Here is a 14,166-nt window from a genome sequence, read left to right as displayed (position 1 = left end):
CTGTTGTGATAGTCATTTACAATAGGGATCTGGTTTTAGGTCTCATCATACCTACAGAGCACAAGATGAATAATAACCTGCACAGGTGTAACAGAGTTAGTAGCAGAGGAAAGTCTTGAAACAGGAGTTTACATGCAGCAATCTCTTTTCCTAAGGAAACTACTGGAATATTCAAATAGAAAACACAAGACGTCTTGTTTTTTTTTTTATTGTCCGAGGTTGAAAATACAGTAGCACTATGAGCATCACATTGTGTATACACCAGATGTATCTCAAACGAAAAAGTATTTATCTCTGCTTCACTTCAGACACATAAATTCATTACCCTCAGCAAAATGTGGTATTCACAAACATCACTCACCAGTCCTCCAAACTGTATCATCAATAAAAAAGGAAACTATTAAACAAATAGAATTGTCCTGTCTCATATGTCCGTAGTCTTAAATAAACGAGAGTGGCCATAACACAAGCCAGAATCCCCCAGTTTGAACTTCTGTCAATCCTTGGTGCATGCTTACTTTCAGACACAGATCAGTGTCTAAATCTGGATTATTACGTAGTTAATGAGGTAAGATAATGGGTAGGACATCTCATGGCATAAACATAGTAAAATCTACATGGTGTACCCCTTTATTGAACTGTCTTTTCTTTCAAAAGAAAAAATAAAGATTTTTAATTTGCCTCAGGTTTGCCCTTTTACTTCTTCTTCTTGTCCTGAGTGGAGACAAACCAGGCATCCAAAAGCTTCTTGCTGTAGTAGATTTGCCAGGCATGCACCTGTACCGCAATCACCATGACCAGATACATGACAGACACAGCAGAAAAACCGAAGATGAAGCGGTAAATTTTGCCATGTCTGTAAAGCTGCTGAGCTACTGGGAACATCTCCATTGCCCCGTAGATGAGGGGTGCGATACAGAAGAGCCCAGCGCTGATCATAGAGATGACAAGGTAGCTGATGTTGTTGCGAGGCATGGACATGAAGCTAAAGATGGAGGGGAAGATGCTCAGAAGGTACAGGTACTCCCACTGGTATGGAGTGGCCACCACATCATGAGACACCAGGCTGAGGTAGTTGACAATCACTTGTGCTGCTACAAGGGCCCAGATCAGCACGTGGACCAAGTTCAACTTCCGAATTTCTGACTTCAGGGAAACGCTGTCAAAGAAAAAAAAACAGTGATGCCCCCGTTTCTTCACACAAATGAATTCCTATGACTCCCATCAGAACTCACATATCGACTCCCCAACTCCAAAAACAATAGATTTAAGTTCTCATTCATACCTGTAGCCATATCCTTACTTAACACTTGATTTTATATGGAAATATATATGTGTATTGATGTTGTCATGGTTTTTTTTTCTGTCCTTCTGTATACCAACACTGGTGCTATAAAACAAATTACCCCCTCGGGGATAATAAAGACTCTCTCTCATCTTAATCTGTTGGTAAATGAAAAACGTACAGATACGGACATGATCGGTATTAGTTATTACCAAATGATCCTGTTGTTATGCATAAAGTAAACAATGTAAAAAATATCGCTATAAAATGAAGGCAGAAAATAAGAGTCATCCATACCCTCCGTTTACATGTACGCACAAGGCGTTATTAATGTTAACATGTACTTCTAGCAGTGCCTGGGTGGGTTTCGAGGCGTCAATGAGTGTACCTCGCCTGATAGTGCGACGCTACTCTCTCGCGGTGCTTGAAGTCGCTCCCGTCAGTGCCTGCAGCTCGGGGTCCCGCTCGCGAAGCCATGGCGATGAGCTGTCGGCTGAGAAAGCATGCAGATACAGCCTTTTTTTAAAACAAATGTCATTTTCTTTTCAAAGACAACAGCATTTTAAACTAAAGAACAAAACGAGATAGGAGAATATATATATATATCCTAAGAGAGTTATAATGCTTGAGAACGATAAAATGTTATTTTCAATGAGAAGTAAATGACCAAGCACAAAAAGGGGACCTCTACATAAAATACTAAAAATCCAGAAAACGTGTGTGATTTTCAGCACAACGCTAACTACGACTAGAACCACGCGGAGAAAAAGGAAAGAATGCGTCTGTTTCATTGATTAATTCATGATCCATGAACAACGTGATTTTCATGCTGTAAATATAACTGGAATGAACATCAGTGCATCCTTGTTTTGGATGATACCGTTAACTAGTTAATAAAACTGCTGCTGTACTTACTCTTACTTTAATTTCGCCTGATATTTTTAACAAAAATAATTCGGTGACATAAACTATACATATATAACCAATACAAGAACCTTGTTTTCCTTTCTAGCCAACTCGCTCCAGAAAAAAAACTACTTTCTGGGCATGCGGATAGCGGAAACACATAAGTCAGTCGCTGATTGGCCATAAGGCTGTCTGACAGTGACGACACTTCCGCTGGAGTTAGGGATGGTCTGTGAAATAACAATTTAAGAAACACTTTAGGGATCGTCATAAAATGTAGCATATAGATTTAACAAGCACTTTGTACATAAATTCAAAAGCAAATATGCATGCTTCTATTATTTTTAAATATGCACAGACGACACACAACATGAACTAACAATGTTTTAATTACAAACTCTTTTAAACATTTTAATCTGATTTTGTACATCTTCCGGGACTAGGTTCGGTGTATGTCCAGTCAAAATCTGGGATTTGTTTTCACTCTGAAACAGCAACATTGTAACACGTCAAAATACTTCAGAATAATCTGACAAGGCATTCAAATAGCGCACTTATGTAATTGTTTAAAAAATTGGTGTTGGTAGCTGCACATTGGAAAAACAACGAAATTACAACGTACAGATTCAGTAAAAGAGTGTGTATCGGTTTTCTACTGAACAAAACACGTTTCCTCGTGTAAGTGCATTACAATTATAGTATGACTAATATTAAAACGCTAAAATCGTAATCAGTGTTATTACTCCATAGTGAATATTATCTGAGCATTAACAGACAGACACATTACTGAACTGCTGGAAAAATATGTCACAACCATGATTGCTCACACCCATGGAGCTACTCAATAAACAGGATGCATAAACAGTATACCAGAACTTGTCTAACCAGTTGACGACATGAAAAGTTAATAAGTAAATAACTGTTTTAGTTAAATTCTGCACTAGATAGGCAGCAAGTAGTGTGATATTTATAGTCTTTTGATTAAGGCTGTACTGTATATATTAAACTCGCACTGAGGCACACTGGGTGTGAAGACTTAAAGACTGATTTGACAGAGTAAGACTACAGTAGTTAGGCTAATATTTGTGCTAGTTAAGGGTTATGAAACTACTGTCTACATTCCCCCCAAGAAAATATTGGAAAAAATATGACAATCACACTTGTCCTAGCACCTTTTGGTAAACCTTTTTTAGAATCTTAACATGTTTCTAAACACACGTTGAGATAAATGAATGGATCGAATGACAAGGAATGATTATTTTAATTTGGAATCAAATAATTGGTCTCCACTTTATGCTGTATTAAAGTCATCTCCTACCCCCTTGATTTTAGAAGATTTTTAATAGGACAAATATTCTAAAGTAAAAGTAATTAATTGAAGTAATGAAGGAAAAGTATGGAACATTGGTAAGGAACATTTTTGCCTAATTTATATTGTTATAAAGTGGTATTTTGTGATATCTTAAAACCATTACAAACACGTATGGAGTATTTGTTTTTTGCAGTTGCCCAGGTCTTAAGTTTGCTAATATTGCTTTTGATTGATATATTGGCCTAATACCAGAGATTCTATTTGATCAAATCAGCAGTCTTGATTACCTCTTCTTAGGAGGTTTGACTATTAGCAGGATCAGAAATCAGTTTTATGGAGTTTTACCTATGAAACGTCTTTCAAAATTTGGTTTCTATTCTATTAATTCATAAAATACAGATAGTGCATTCAATAGTATGAAAAAATAGCATAAAAAACAGAAAAAATGAACACATTATATAGTATGTAGTACTACCAGCCATTAGTAAAATATACTATATTGTGATTCTTATTATGATGACATTTTCCAGAAATTATTGGATGACTAATGACTGACTGCAAATTAAATTTATGATGATGATGATGATGAAACTGGCCTGTCTTAGAGGTTGAAAAAGTTCAGTATGTACAGTAGCTGCATCAGTACGCATGTGATACCTGAAGAAGGCTTCACAGCCAAAATCTTGAGGTCTTTTGTTTTCAGCATGGAATAAACCTTTATGTGTTCCTTTGCCATCTTAGAGGTGTCTGCCTACAACTACATTAGCTAGTGCCAGTGAAATGTGTGCTGCAGAATTTAAATAAAACAAGTACGGAGTGATTGTTCTTGTTTGTGCAAAATCGTCTGGGACACACAGAGTTAGGCCTCCAATGGTTGGAAAACATATGTGATGTAGAATACTCAAGGTTACTGCTCTTTCACCTGTGCATTACATGGCATAATCAAACGCCTGCATGGATCAACACATTTGTCTTTATTGGTTGCCTCATATTTTGCTCCTTCAGTGAAAAACATCCTGCTGAAAAAGGGAAGCCTGGGAGCCCCAAGGTTATTCTGCATCTTAATAATTGCAAAATTTATCCCACAAAAGAGGAACTAAGGTCAGGCAATATTTCACTGGTGTTTAATACTTCAATTGGTGTTTTTGCCAATGAACAGTAACATCCCTAATCTTAACAATGGACCACAAAGTAATTCAAAACATAAAGGTTTCTATAGGAAAGAGTTGACGAGCTGATTTATAAATTCTGAAGGCACTAATCCATAATTTCCAGTCAAATTACACAATAAAGAAAACCTTTGTGTATGTTGCACGTGTATATTGCTGCGATAGTGTTAAAAGATTGTTTCATTCTCGCCCTCCCCTTTGCAAAGCTCTTTTATGTGATGTGAATAGGTCTGTTTTTTATTAAAAGTTCGTGCATAAGCGCTCAAGCAGCAAAGTTAAGAGTTTTCTTTACTAATGAATACTGCTTTGTCCTTCGCAAACACAAGGCGAGGTGAGTCGGGTCATTGTGGTGAGAGTTATTGTTGCACTAAAGGAATGAACAGACGTGTCCATCCAGGCTTTCACACATTTAGATTTCTGTAAATCTGTAAATTTACAAAGACTGATAAAGCTGCTGCGCTTTACCACAGCGGTATTTTGTCGTTATAATCGGTTACTTCCTCATAAACATACAATTAAACATCTCCCACTATGTCCGTCTACACTGTACCATCACTAGCACCTTTTAGCTCCATGCTATATGTAATACTGAATTTCATAACCAACACAGACTGTATTCTACGGAAGCGCGTTGCTTCCATCAAGATAAAATACACTTCCTATGATACCTCTTTATTAATAAAGTAAATAATAATTAAGAGATACCAATGATTCTATTGACAGCCTAGTACAACGTCATGCAATGACGGGATCTAATTGTTACAGTACGAGTCACCACGTGAAATGTTTTTCTTTGACGGCAGCAATGCGCTTCTGTAGTTTCCGTATAAAATGATATCGCTTCAATGCCCATTGCTAGACCTCCTGTGGAATCTTGCCCAATTTCCTCATAAAATGTACATACAACCCAATTCAGAAATAACAAGTACAACATATTCTTTAACACTCTGCAACTGGTTTAACATTTGACCATGAGTCATGTGTCCCAACGACGCTTACTCAGTCACAACGCTTACTCAGTTGGTTAGTTCCCACTCCTTTGTTATATCCTGACCCGTCAGATTCAAAATTTAAACAGAGACTTCAATTAAGTGGGAGAAAAAAAACTAAAAAAGTAAACATACCCGAGTGACTCTAATGTCTTTACACAACTTATATGAAATTCAGACCGTCAGCTTACCTGTAAATGTACAAAGTTTGGTCATTAAGACCGCAGCGCTTCTCCACAATTGCGGCCACCACCGGCCGTTAAGTCCAGGTTATAACTGACACTCCCGCGCCTTGGGCGAAAATCTGACTCGCTCGCGCCGCCTGCTGGCAGCTGACGGAAACAGCGGTCCATTAAAACGTCACGCCAAAACACACACACGCGAGGACTTCAGCGGCGTGCATCACGGTTGTTATGGAAGCAGGTTCACGCCAGGGAGTGGAAAAAAAAAACGCGCTATGGTATCTCGCAATTGCGACGTTATATTTCAGAATGACGAGTGTATATCTCGCAATTGCGACTTAAAATCTCAGAAGTACTGTACGACTTTATATCTCGCAGTTGCGATTTAAAATCTCAGAAGTACGACTTCACATTTCGCAATTGCGACTTAAAATCTCAGAATTCCGACTTCATTTCTCGAATTTACGACTTTATATCTCGCAATCCCGACTTCGTATCTCACTTCTGGCGCCAGCAATGAATGCAGCCAGGCCAGGTTGCTCATCAGGCAAAAGAAGCCTACAGTACGGTGGCCTAATACCTTCTTGTGTCTCCTTTTGGAATGCTATGTTTAGGGAATTGGAAATTAGTCGCACAATTGCTGATAGATACTGTCTTACAAATAAAGTTATAGACATTTCATTTTAGATCGTTCATAGATTTTATCCTATTAAATTGGCACTTTCTAGATTTAAACATGAACAAGATGACTTATGTGTATTTTGTAATAATGAGAAGGAATCTTTGTTACATTCATTTCTTAATTGCATTCAGGATATCCAAAATTGTTTTGGATAGATTTGCAAAATGTTATTGTCAAACATTTAAAGGTAAATGTTAAACTTTTACTTTAAAATTTAAAGATTTTGATATTTTATATGTTTATATTTAGATCTGATTTGGATAAAGGATATGTTCTAATTATTAATCTGTTAATTATTTTGGCGAAATACTTCATCCACAAAAGTAAATGGTCTAATACTGCTCCCCCTATTAATGCTTTTAAAGTACAATTCCTTTTTTACTTAAATTATATTAGAAAGTTAAAGAATCAAAAGGCAAGACATACAATGGAAATATGTAAAAAGTATAAGTTTCAGCTTTAATAATTGTGAATTCCCCTGGAAGCGTCAATTTCTGTATCTTGCAGGTTGTGCAGCTTAGTGTATTGAACTCAAAATTTACAGATTATGGATTTAAGGCCCTACCATAGACACTGTGGATGTACTCTTGGATTTGGATTTTTTCCCACTTGCTCCAGTCCAGTTTCCACCTACAGTAGGTGTGAAGTCAGGTGATCTGCAGTCTTATTGGTGCTACAGAAACCAAGTTGGAGTCTGGCCGCATGTGCCACTGTGGTTCTGGTATTGACTTTACCTTCATATGAAGAATTAGTTTTTCCCAAAGTTCAACATTTCCTTTCTATCTTCATCACATCAACTCACTGACTTGTATACTGTTTATTCCTTTATTTCATTGTTCCTGTTTTATTTACCAGTGAGTACAGAGTTTTGTTTTGCAATGAAAAATGGGGGAGAGAAGTTTGCTGGATGCTCTGTAGTTTTCTGTCTGTCAGCAGTGCAGGTACACCACTAGTAGTCATATTATCTCCTCACTGGTTTCCATATATTTTTTCAAGTCAGTACATAACAGGACTGAGGCCAGAAAGGTAGTAAGAAGACACTGAATCTCACTAGATACAATCACTCACCAACCAAGCAAGACAAGAAATCCAATTTAAACATTAGGCTCCATCACAATGCATAATTAGTATAAAGATGCAATGTGAAATGATGAAGCATTCGCTGTACGTTCCAAGAAATCCCTTCAAGGGTTCGTGAAAGCAGTAAAAGTGATGATTTCTTAAAACCAGTACTTAGCAACTGGAAAAACCTTTCCAGATCCCTAGAGAATGATAGAGAGTCCCTGTGTCATGCTCGTAAACCCCTCCTCTTAAGGACGCTCCAGCCCTTCCTTGTTTTATACTCATCTCCCACACCTGCCTCCGGTTCCAGCCCCCCGTCCTATAAAAGCCAGACGTTCCTGCCTATTGGGGCTCAGCTTTGGAAGATGGACGCCCAGAAGCCCGCCTATCCGTGAGTGCAGGAGCGACTTGATGGCACAAGCTTCATCACAGTGTCTTGACCTTCTGAGTCCGGGAATAGGGAGCGTCTGGTCCCATGACCCCCCTTTTATTCCCCCGTCCCTCCGCCAGATCCCGCTCTGGCTTTTAACTCTGTTCGTCTGTCAGGATGGATTACCCGGTCTTGGACTTTTGCTACACCCGTGGATTTGCCTCGTGCTCCATTGGACTGTTTGCCTCGGCCCCCCCACCCAAACACCAGCACACCATGAACACGCCCCCTGTTTTCCTGCCAGGCCCTTTGCATGCCTTTTCCCCGTGTTTTCCTCACTCCTCCGGATTGTGTTGTCTGCATAGGGTGGAATAATGCTTCGCTACACCCTGATATAGACATTCCAGTGCAACATTAAAAAAAATTGTCATTATTTAATCTGGGGATTGGATTCAGATCTCAGATTCAGAATTTATTTATGGCCAGACCAAGCCATGGTTTTTGACAAAATTAATGAATTCCAAAGTTAAGTGCACTTCTTTCCTTGTATTCTGCTTCTAGTTTTATGACTTTTCAACAAGAGTCTCCCTTGTTGTTATGGTACATACTGTTCTCACAGAAATGAAAGACCGAAAGAAAACAAAAAATGCACATCATTCATTTTAATTCACCTTTATTAAAAAAAAAACAAAACAAGAAACAAACATTAAACTTAGTTTTCCACTTGGTTATGTGATTAGCACCATTGTCAGACAAAAAAAAGAATTTATACATGGTTATTTTTTTCTTCATGAGGCCCATCTGCCTTTATGCTCATATACAAATTTAGGCAATCAGTAGTCAAACAAATAAATTACAGAGACAAAAGCTGAAACAAATCCATTTCAGATCTAGCGGCTTTCATTAGAATATTGGATTGTTTCGTATCACTGTAAAAATTATTCCCCCTTTCTGTTGCTCTAGGCACAGTAAAACAACCCCTCCCCTAACATGACCTAACCCACCCCTCCCCCATACACTCTGATCTCTGCGTTACCAGTCCAGCATCACTCCCATCACACCCAGTAATATCTGTCCACCATTACTTCCACACCTTCCTGACAACAGCAGTCAGCACATGCCAGTATGTAACTTGGTGTAGGTAGCCTTTTGTATTTATGCCATCTTGGTCCATACCAAAGGGGTTCATTTATAATCAGAAATAGGTAGCTGGTTTTGGTATGGTCGTGAACTGCAGAACAGTGTAATTCCGAGGAAATGATTACTTCTAAACTCTGTTGTGATTTCCCTCATAGGAATTCTTGTTAGAGGTACTAGGGAATGTCTAAATCCCTAGCAAAGTTCCGTCTGAATTCCCAGCTAATTGAAAGCTTTTATTATTTATCTTGGATCATTGAGGACAAAGAGTGAAAGAGAGTTCTTTTTCATGCATAATGGGATAGGATGATTTTATTAATTCATTTCCTCAAACATTACTATACCGTGAAACAGAAACACTGAATATTCAGTCGAATTACAGTGCCGAGGAATTATGGAAGTTTCCTCTGCTTTAAGCTGATACCTTTTATATGTGAAAAAAATAGTGCAATTGAAAATTTGGCAAAAAATCAACAGGACTAGTATGAAATAAATACAGTGTGCAATTATGGCTACGTTTTTATCATTTTGATAGTGGGTTATTTTAATCCAGTATTGAGAAAGTATTTCTACAATGAGTAAAAAAAAAGTGTTGTATGTGTATAATACATTATGTCTTATTATAAAATAAGACAAAATATTTGAAATTTGAAATATTTGAAATTTGAAATGTTATTGTATATTTAATGTAAATGTAAAATTGTGTCCTCAATGTGCCTTTCTGAACACAGTTGCCAAAAATAAGTATGGGTGTCTTAAGACAGTAACTAACTACCGCCAAGCAGCACCAGACCACGAGATGCACACCACTTACTGTAGCTTTGACCCTAGAGATAATACATTGAGATGGGAAGACTGAGAGAGACCCGGTATAGACACATGTTTTTACTTCTGCAAATAAAATCACAGATGGCGCTTGCCGGCATAAATTAAGATTCTCATCTATTCTGCACTATGAAATGGCTCCTTCACCTGAGCTCTTGAAAAAACCAGGCATGTCTATCTGCTTCTGGGATCTTAGGTATATTTTAGATATCCCGTTACTCTCCATTTTCATTAAGCCAAATCATCGTTTCATCATTTCAATAGCTCACCTTTGTCCTGTACGTAGTTCACTTCGCATTTACGCCTCTCCGATTTGTAAATAGTCTCTCCTATTTTAAAGAAAACATTCACCTGTACCCTGTATTGAAACTTTAAATGTTCTTGCTTATGATTACCATTTTTTGAAAGTCTTTTAAAACTATTTTAAATAAATAATTAGCAGATTTTCGTTTATTCATTATGCGTACCACATAAGGTACCTCTCTATTGATAGCTATGTCTTCTATTTCAATGGTCTCTTATAAACTAATCCTAGAACTTTCGCAAAACATTGTTTCTTGTACGTTACTATCTAAAAAAAAAACAGTTTTGCAATTTTTCATTTCACATTTTTTCATTACAATCTTTTCTGAGTGCAGCTGCCAATTTAACACAGAAACATATGCTGGTAATTGCACGACAGTGCAATCTGTGATTTTCCCAAAACACTTCAAGAATAATTTTTACTGATTTATTTGTACGCTGAAGATGACTAAACACCGGGATTAGGAATGACATGAAATCCACATAAGATGTGGCTGTTTTTTTTTATAACGTGTGAACTCAACCTATAATATAGCTTTCATGATAATATTTCACGTTTATTTTTATTTATTTTGGGAGGGGAACAAGTTTGAGATATTGCAAATACGTACCCAGTAGCATGATTATAAGACACTTCGCATACATGAACCTTTGAACTCACACTTGTACTTTTACATTGCAAGAGCCGGTCCAAACTGTGCACTTGTCACCGTAGCTTTCAACAGTATAAAAACAAGTTACTTAAAAAAATGCATGAATGTGTACATTTTTTTTACATTGGATACAATAAGTACCCAGAGAAAGATGAGTGAACGTATTGGCCAGCATAGAGTCCTGCTGCTTGCTCTGAAGGCAGCTGAATATACACTTTATCTCCTGGTTGAAGAGGGAGAACAGCACTTCCTGAGGCTTGATCAAGGAAGCCCTTTTTATACTCATCGTACGTGTACATAACTGGTTCACTGTTCCTGTAAAGTGCCACCCAAACATTGGCACCTTTGCAGTGGATATGATACGCAAAGTAGTAAATTCCAGGAATATCACAGGTAAAGAAGCCTGTCTGGGGGTTGTAACTGAGTCGGCCATTGTAAAGGATTTTATCGAACTTCACTGGGGATCCTACGGGCGGGAATGGTGTCGTGAGCTCGGCTGTGAACGCTGGCATCTCCAGGAGGCCCCCATTTCCACCCATGACCTCCCCGTGTTTCCCCTTTTTGTACCCCCCTGGGGGGGTCTTCACACCATCCAAGCCTGGGCCCATTATCTGGCCGACGCCTGGGGGCTGTGCCGGGGGACCAGGTGGACCTGGGGGACCGGGCTGCCCAGGCTGCCCAGGTTGTCCTGGAGGCCCGTAGGCTCCTGGCTTCCCCTGCGGCCCAGCAGGTCCTGGGGGCCCTGGCCTTCCTACCCCGGGAATGCCCGGCAGACCAGGCGGCCCCATCTCTCCTTTTGATCCCGGTAGCCCTGGAGGGCCCAGAGGACCACCAGGGCCCATTATTCCAGGGATACCCTTGGGGCCCTGTTGGCCTTGCTCTCCCGGCAGCCCCGCCTCCCCCTTCACCCCAGGCAAGCCAGGGACACCTGGAAGGCCTGGCAAGCCTTTGTGGCCAATTTCCCCCTTAGGCCCCATAGGCCCCGGTAACCCTCTGGGACCCGGCTGGCCGGCCTCTCCCGGAAATCCGGGCTGGCCTGGAAGTCCCGCAGGGCCCGGTTCACCTTTGGGACCCATTTGCCCCTGAGGACCCCCCGCACCTTCTTCCCCTTTCAGACCCGGGAAGCCAATACCTCCCGGTGGACCCATGGGACCAGGCAAACCAGGTGGGCCGATTGCCCCCGGGGGACCCACCACCCCGGGGAGTCCTGCATGGCCTTTTTCTCCTTTGGGCCCCAGAGGACCAGCTAAGCCATCTAACCCGCGGTCACCTTTTGGGCCAGGAAATCCTGGCTTGCCAAACCCGGGTAGCCCAGGAGCCCCCGGCAAACCAGGAGGGCCCGGCTCCCCTTTCCCCCCGGGAATCCCTGGCCGGCCAGGTAATCCGTCATGGCCCGGGTTACCGGCTCCTGGTAAGCCAGCAGGTCCTGGCTGTCCACCTTGCCCGGGTGGCCCTTGTACACCTGGCTCCCCGGGGGGGCCTGGTTTTCCTTGTCCTCCTGGGGCCCCAGGGAGCCCATTGAGCCCGGGTTTCCCTACTCCAGGGAGACCTATTGGCCCCGGTTGGCCTGGTGGCCCAGCTGGGCCCTTCAAACCTGGCAGTCCAGGCAGACCAATCCCTTTGTCGCCCTTGAGTCCCTGTAGTCCCGCTTGGCCTGGTGGCCCCTTGAGCCCCGGCTCACCCCTGAGCCCCGGCTGTCCTGGCAGACCCTGCCCACCTGCTTTCCCAACGCCGGGCAAACCTGGTGGGCCGGGAAGCCCCTGGGGTCCCGGCATCCCCATCAGCCCCTCGGCTCCACCTTGACCAGGCTCACCCTTCGGGCCGGGAAGGCCTATTCCTCCTGGTTTTCCTGGCATTCCCGGCATGCCGGGCTTGCCCATCCCTGGATATCCTGGAGGACCCGGGGGGCCGGGCTTCCCTGGGAGTCCTGGCAAGCCATGGCCCGGCAGTCCTGGGGGGCCCTGAGGACCTGGAGGGCCCCGTGGTCCCACATCTCCTGGGGCACCTCTCTCACCCTTCTGCAGCATTTCTGCGGAAAAGAAAATAATGCAACAGCGCGTTTTCGTGCCTCCTTCCCTTCAGATCCACGATCACGCACGGCGAAGGATCTGCACTGCTCCCAGTAAGGTCAAACACACCCTAAGGTGGGCCAGATTATATTTAAATGTACTCCAAGCAGGCCATCCAAACCATAAATGATCAAAAACACTAGGCATAATCATTACATATTACTATTTATTTGTAGGTTTTATGGTATTTACAGCAACATATATCCTTTTAAAATACAAATAATGATGACTCTGATTGTAACTGCTATGTGGGACAAACAAATTAATTTGTCAGGCCAGATGCAGGCCCTTATGTTTGACTCACCTGTCCTACTGGCTGTTGTTTTGAAATGTTCAAACCACGAGTTCAAGACTACCTTTATCTTATATCTTGACGCAAGACAAAACTTTACTGTATATTGATTTGATTTGTTCTCACGATTTAATCTGTTATTTCTTTATAAGTTTTAACCAGGCTTTTAATTCCTTAAATGCTTTATAATTCAGGTTTGGCTTACTGATATTCATACATTCTTCACCTTCCATATGACAAATAATTGAGGTGTTAGCTGGTCTATTGCATAAACACTGCTAGCTAATTTTAAGGTAAAGTATTTACCAGCAACTTTGAAGGTGGATACAGCAATAATTAAGTGCTGATTAAGAGTTTTCTTTGACACACCTTAACACTTGTGTGGGTCCTAATGCTCCAGTATAGTGATGGGGACACTATACTGTAAAAAGGTGTTGTCTTTCAGATAAAAAGTAAAATTGAGGTCCTGACTCTTTGTGGTCATCAAAAATCCCAGGGTGTTCTTGATTTTGTATTCTTATTGGTTTTAGCTTTACACATGAACTTTTTCTCAAGGAAGCTCAATTTTTATTGTCAAGATCAGCAGATTTTTCTTTCTGATAATTGAGATCATAGCTCTAAAAGCACTGCTGGTTTCTTCTCAGGTCACTGTGAATTCCTTCTGTATGATGGCTTGGTTTGTCATTTGAAAAATGTGATTTTTGTCACAGAGCAAGTGTTTTTTGTGATGCTTTCCACCACTGTATGAAGAAACATGGTTTCCATTTTTTTAATGTACGTAGGTGAAACACCATTGTTTATGGTTTTTGTATACTTTGGGTTTCAGGCAACAAAGGAAATACAGCTGGAGATACTGTACGTCTCCAGTTCCTTATTGAGGAGTGAAACTGTTTAATCAAAAATTACAATCACTTTAAATATGTCAACTCT

The 14,166-nt window shown here is 40.8% G+C and overlaps 2 protein-coding genes across 3 annotated transcripts in view; both read right to left on the bottom strand.

The window, feature by feature from the left end:
• Window positions 1-192: 192 nt before the first annotated feature.
• Window positions 193-2,302, bottom strand: jagn1a (jagunal homolog 1a). Its single transcript, XM_006639182.3, has 3 exons — window positions 2,281-2,302; window positions 1,674-1,778; window positions 193-1,159 (listed from the first exon to the last, which is right to left on the bottom strand). The coding sequence occupies exons 2-3, from the start codon at window positions 1,760-1,762 to the stop codon at window positions 697-699; spliced, it is 552 nt and encodes a 183-aa protein (XP_006639245.1). The 5' UTR covers window positions 1,763-1,778; window positions 2,281-2,302; the 3' UTR covers window positions 193-696.
• A 6,311-nt stretch (window positions 2,303-8,613) lies between these two features.
• col8a1a (collagen, type VIII, alpha 1a) overlaps window positions 8,614-14,166 on the bottom strand; it is a 41,133-nt gene continuing 35,580 nt past the window's right edge. For both annotated transcript variants that reach the window (XM_006639181.3, XM_015364025.2), the window contains exon 3: window positions 8,614-12,904. In XM_006639181.3, the coding sequence (XP_006639244.1) occupies window positions 10,995-12,904 (1,910 nt within the window). In that variant the 3' untranslated portion in view covers window positions 8,614-10,994. The remainder of the gene's footprint in view (window positions 12,905-14,166) is intronic.

Source organism: Lepisosteus oculatus, chromosome 15, assembly GCF_040954835.1.
Source record: "Lepisosteus oculatus isolate fLepOcu1 chromosome 15, fLepOcu1.hap2, whole genome shotgun sequence".
In the NCBI taxonomy this organism is placed as follows: Eukaryota; Metazoa; Chordata; class Actinopteri; order Semionotiformes; family Lepisosteidae; genus Lepisosteus; species Lepisosteus oculatus.
This window is presented reverse-complemented; position numbering and strand designations above follow the sequence as displayed.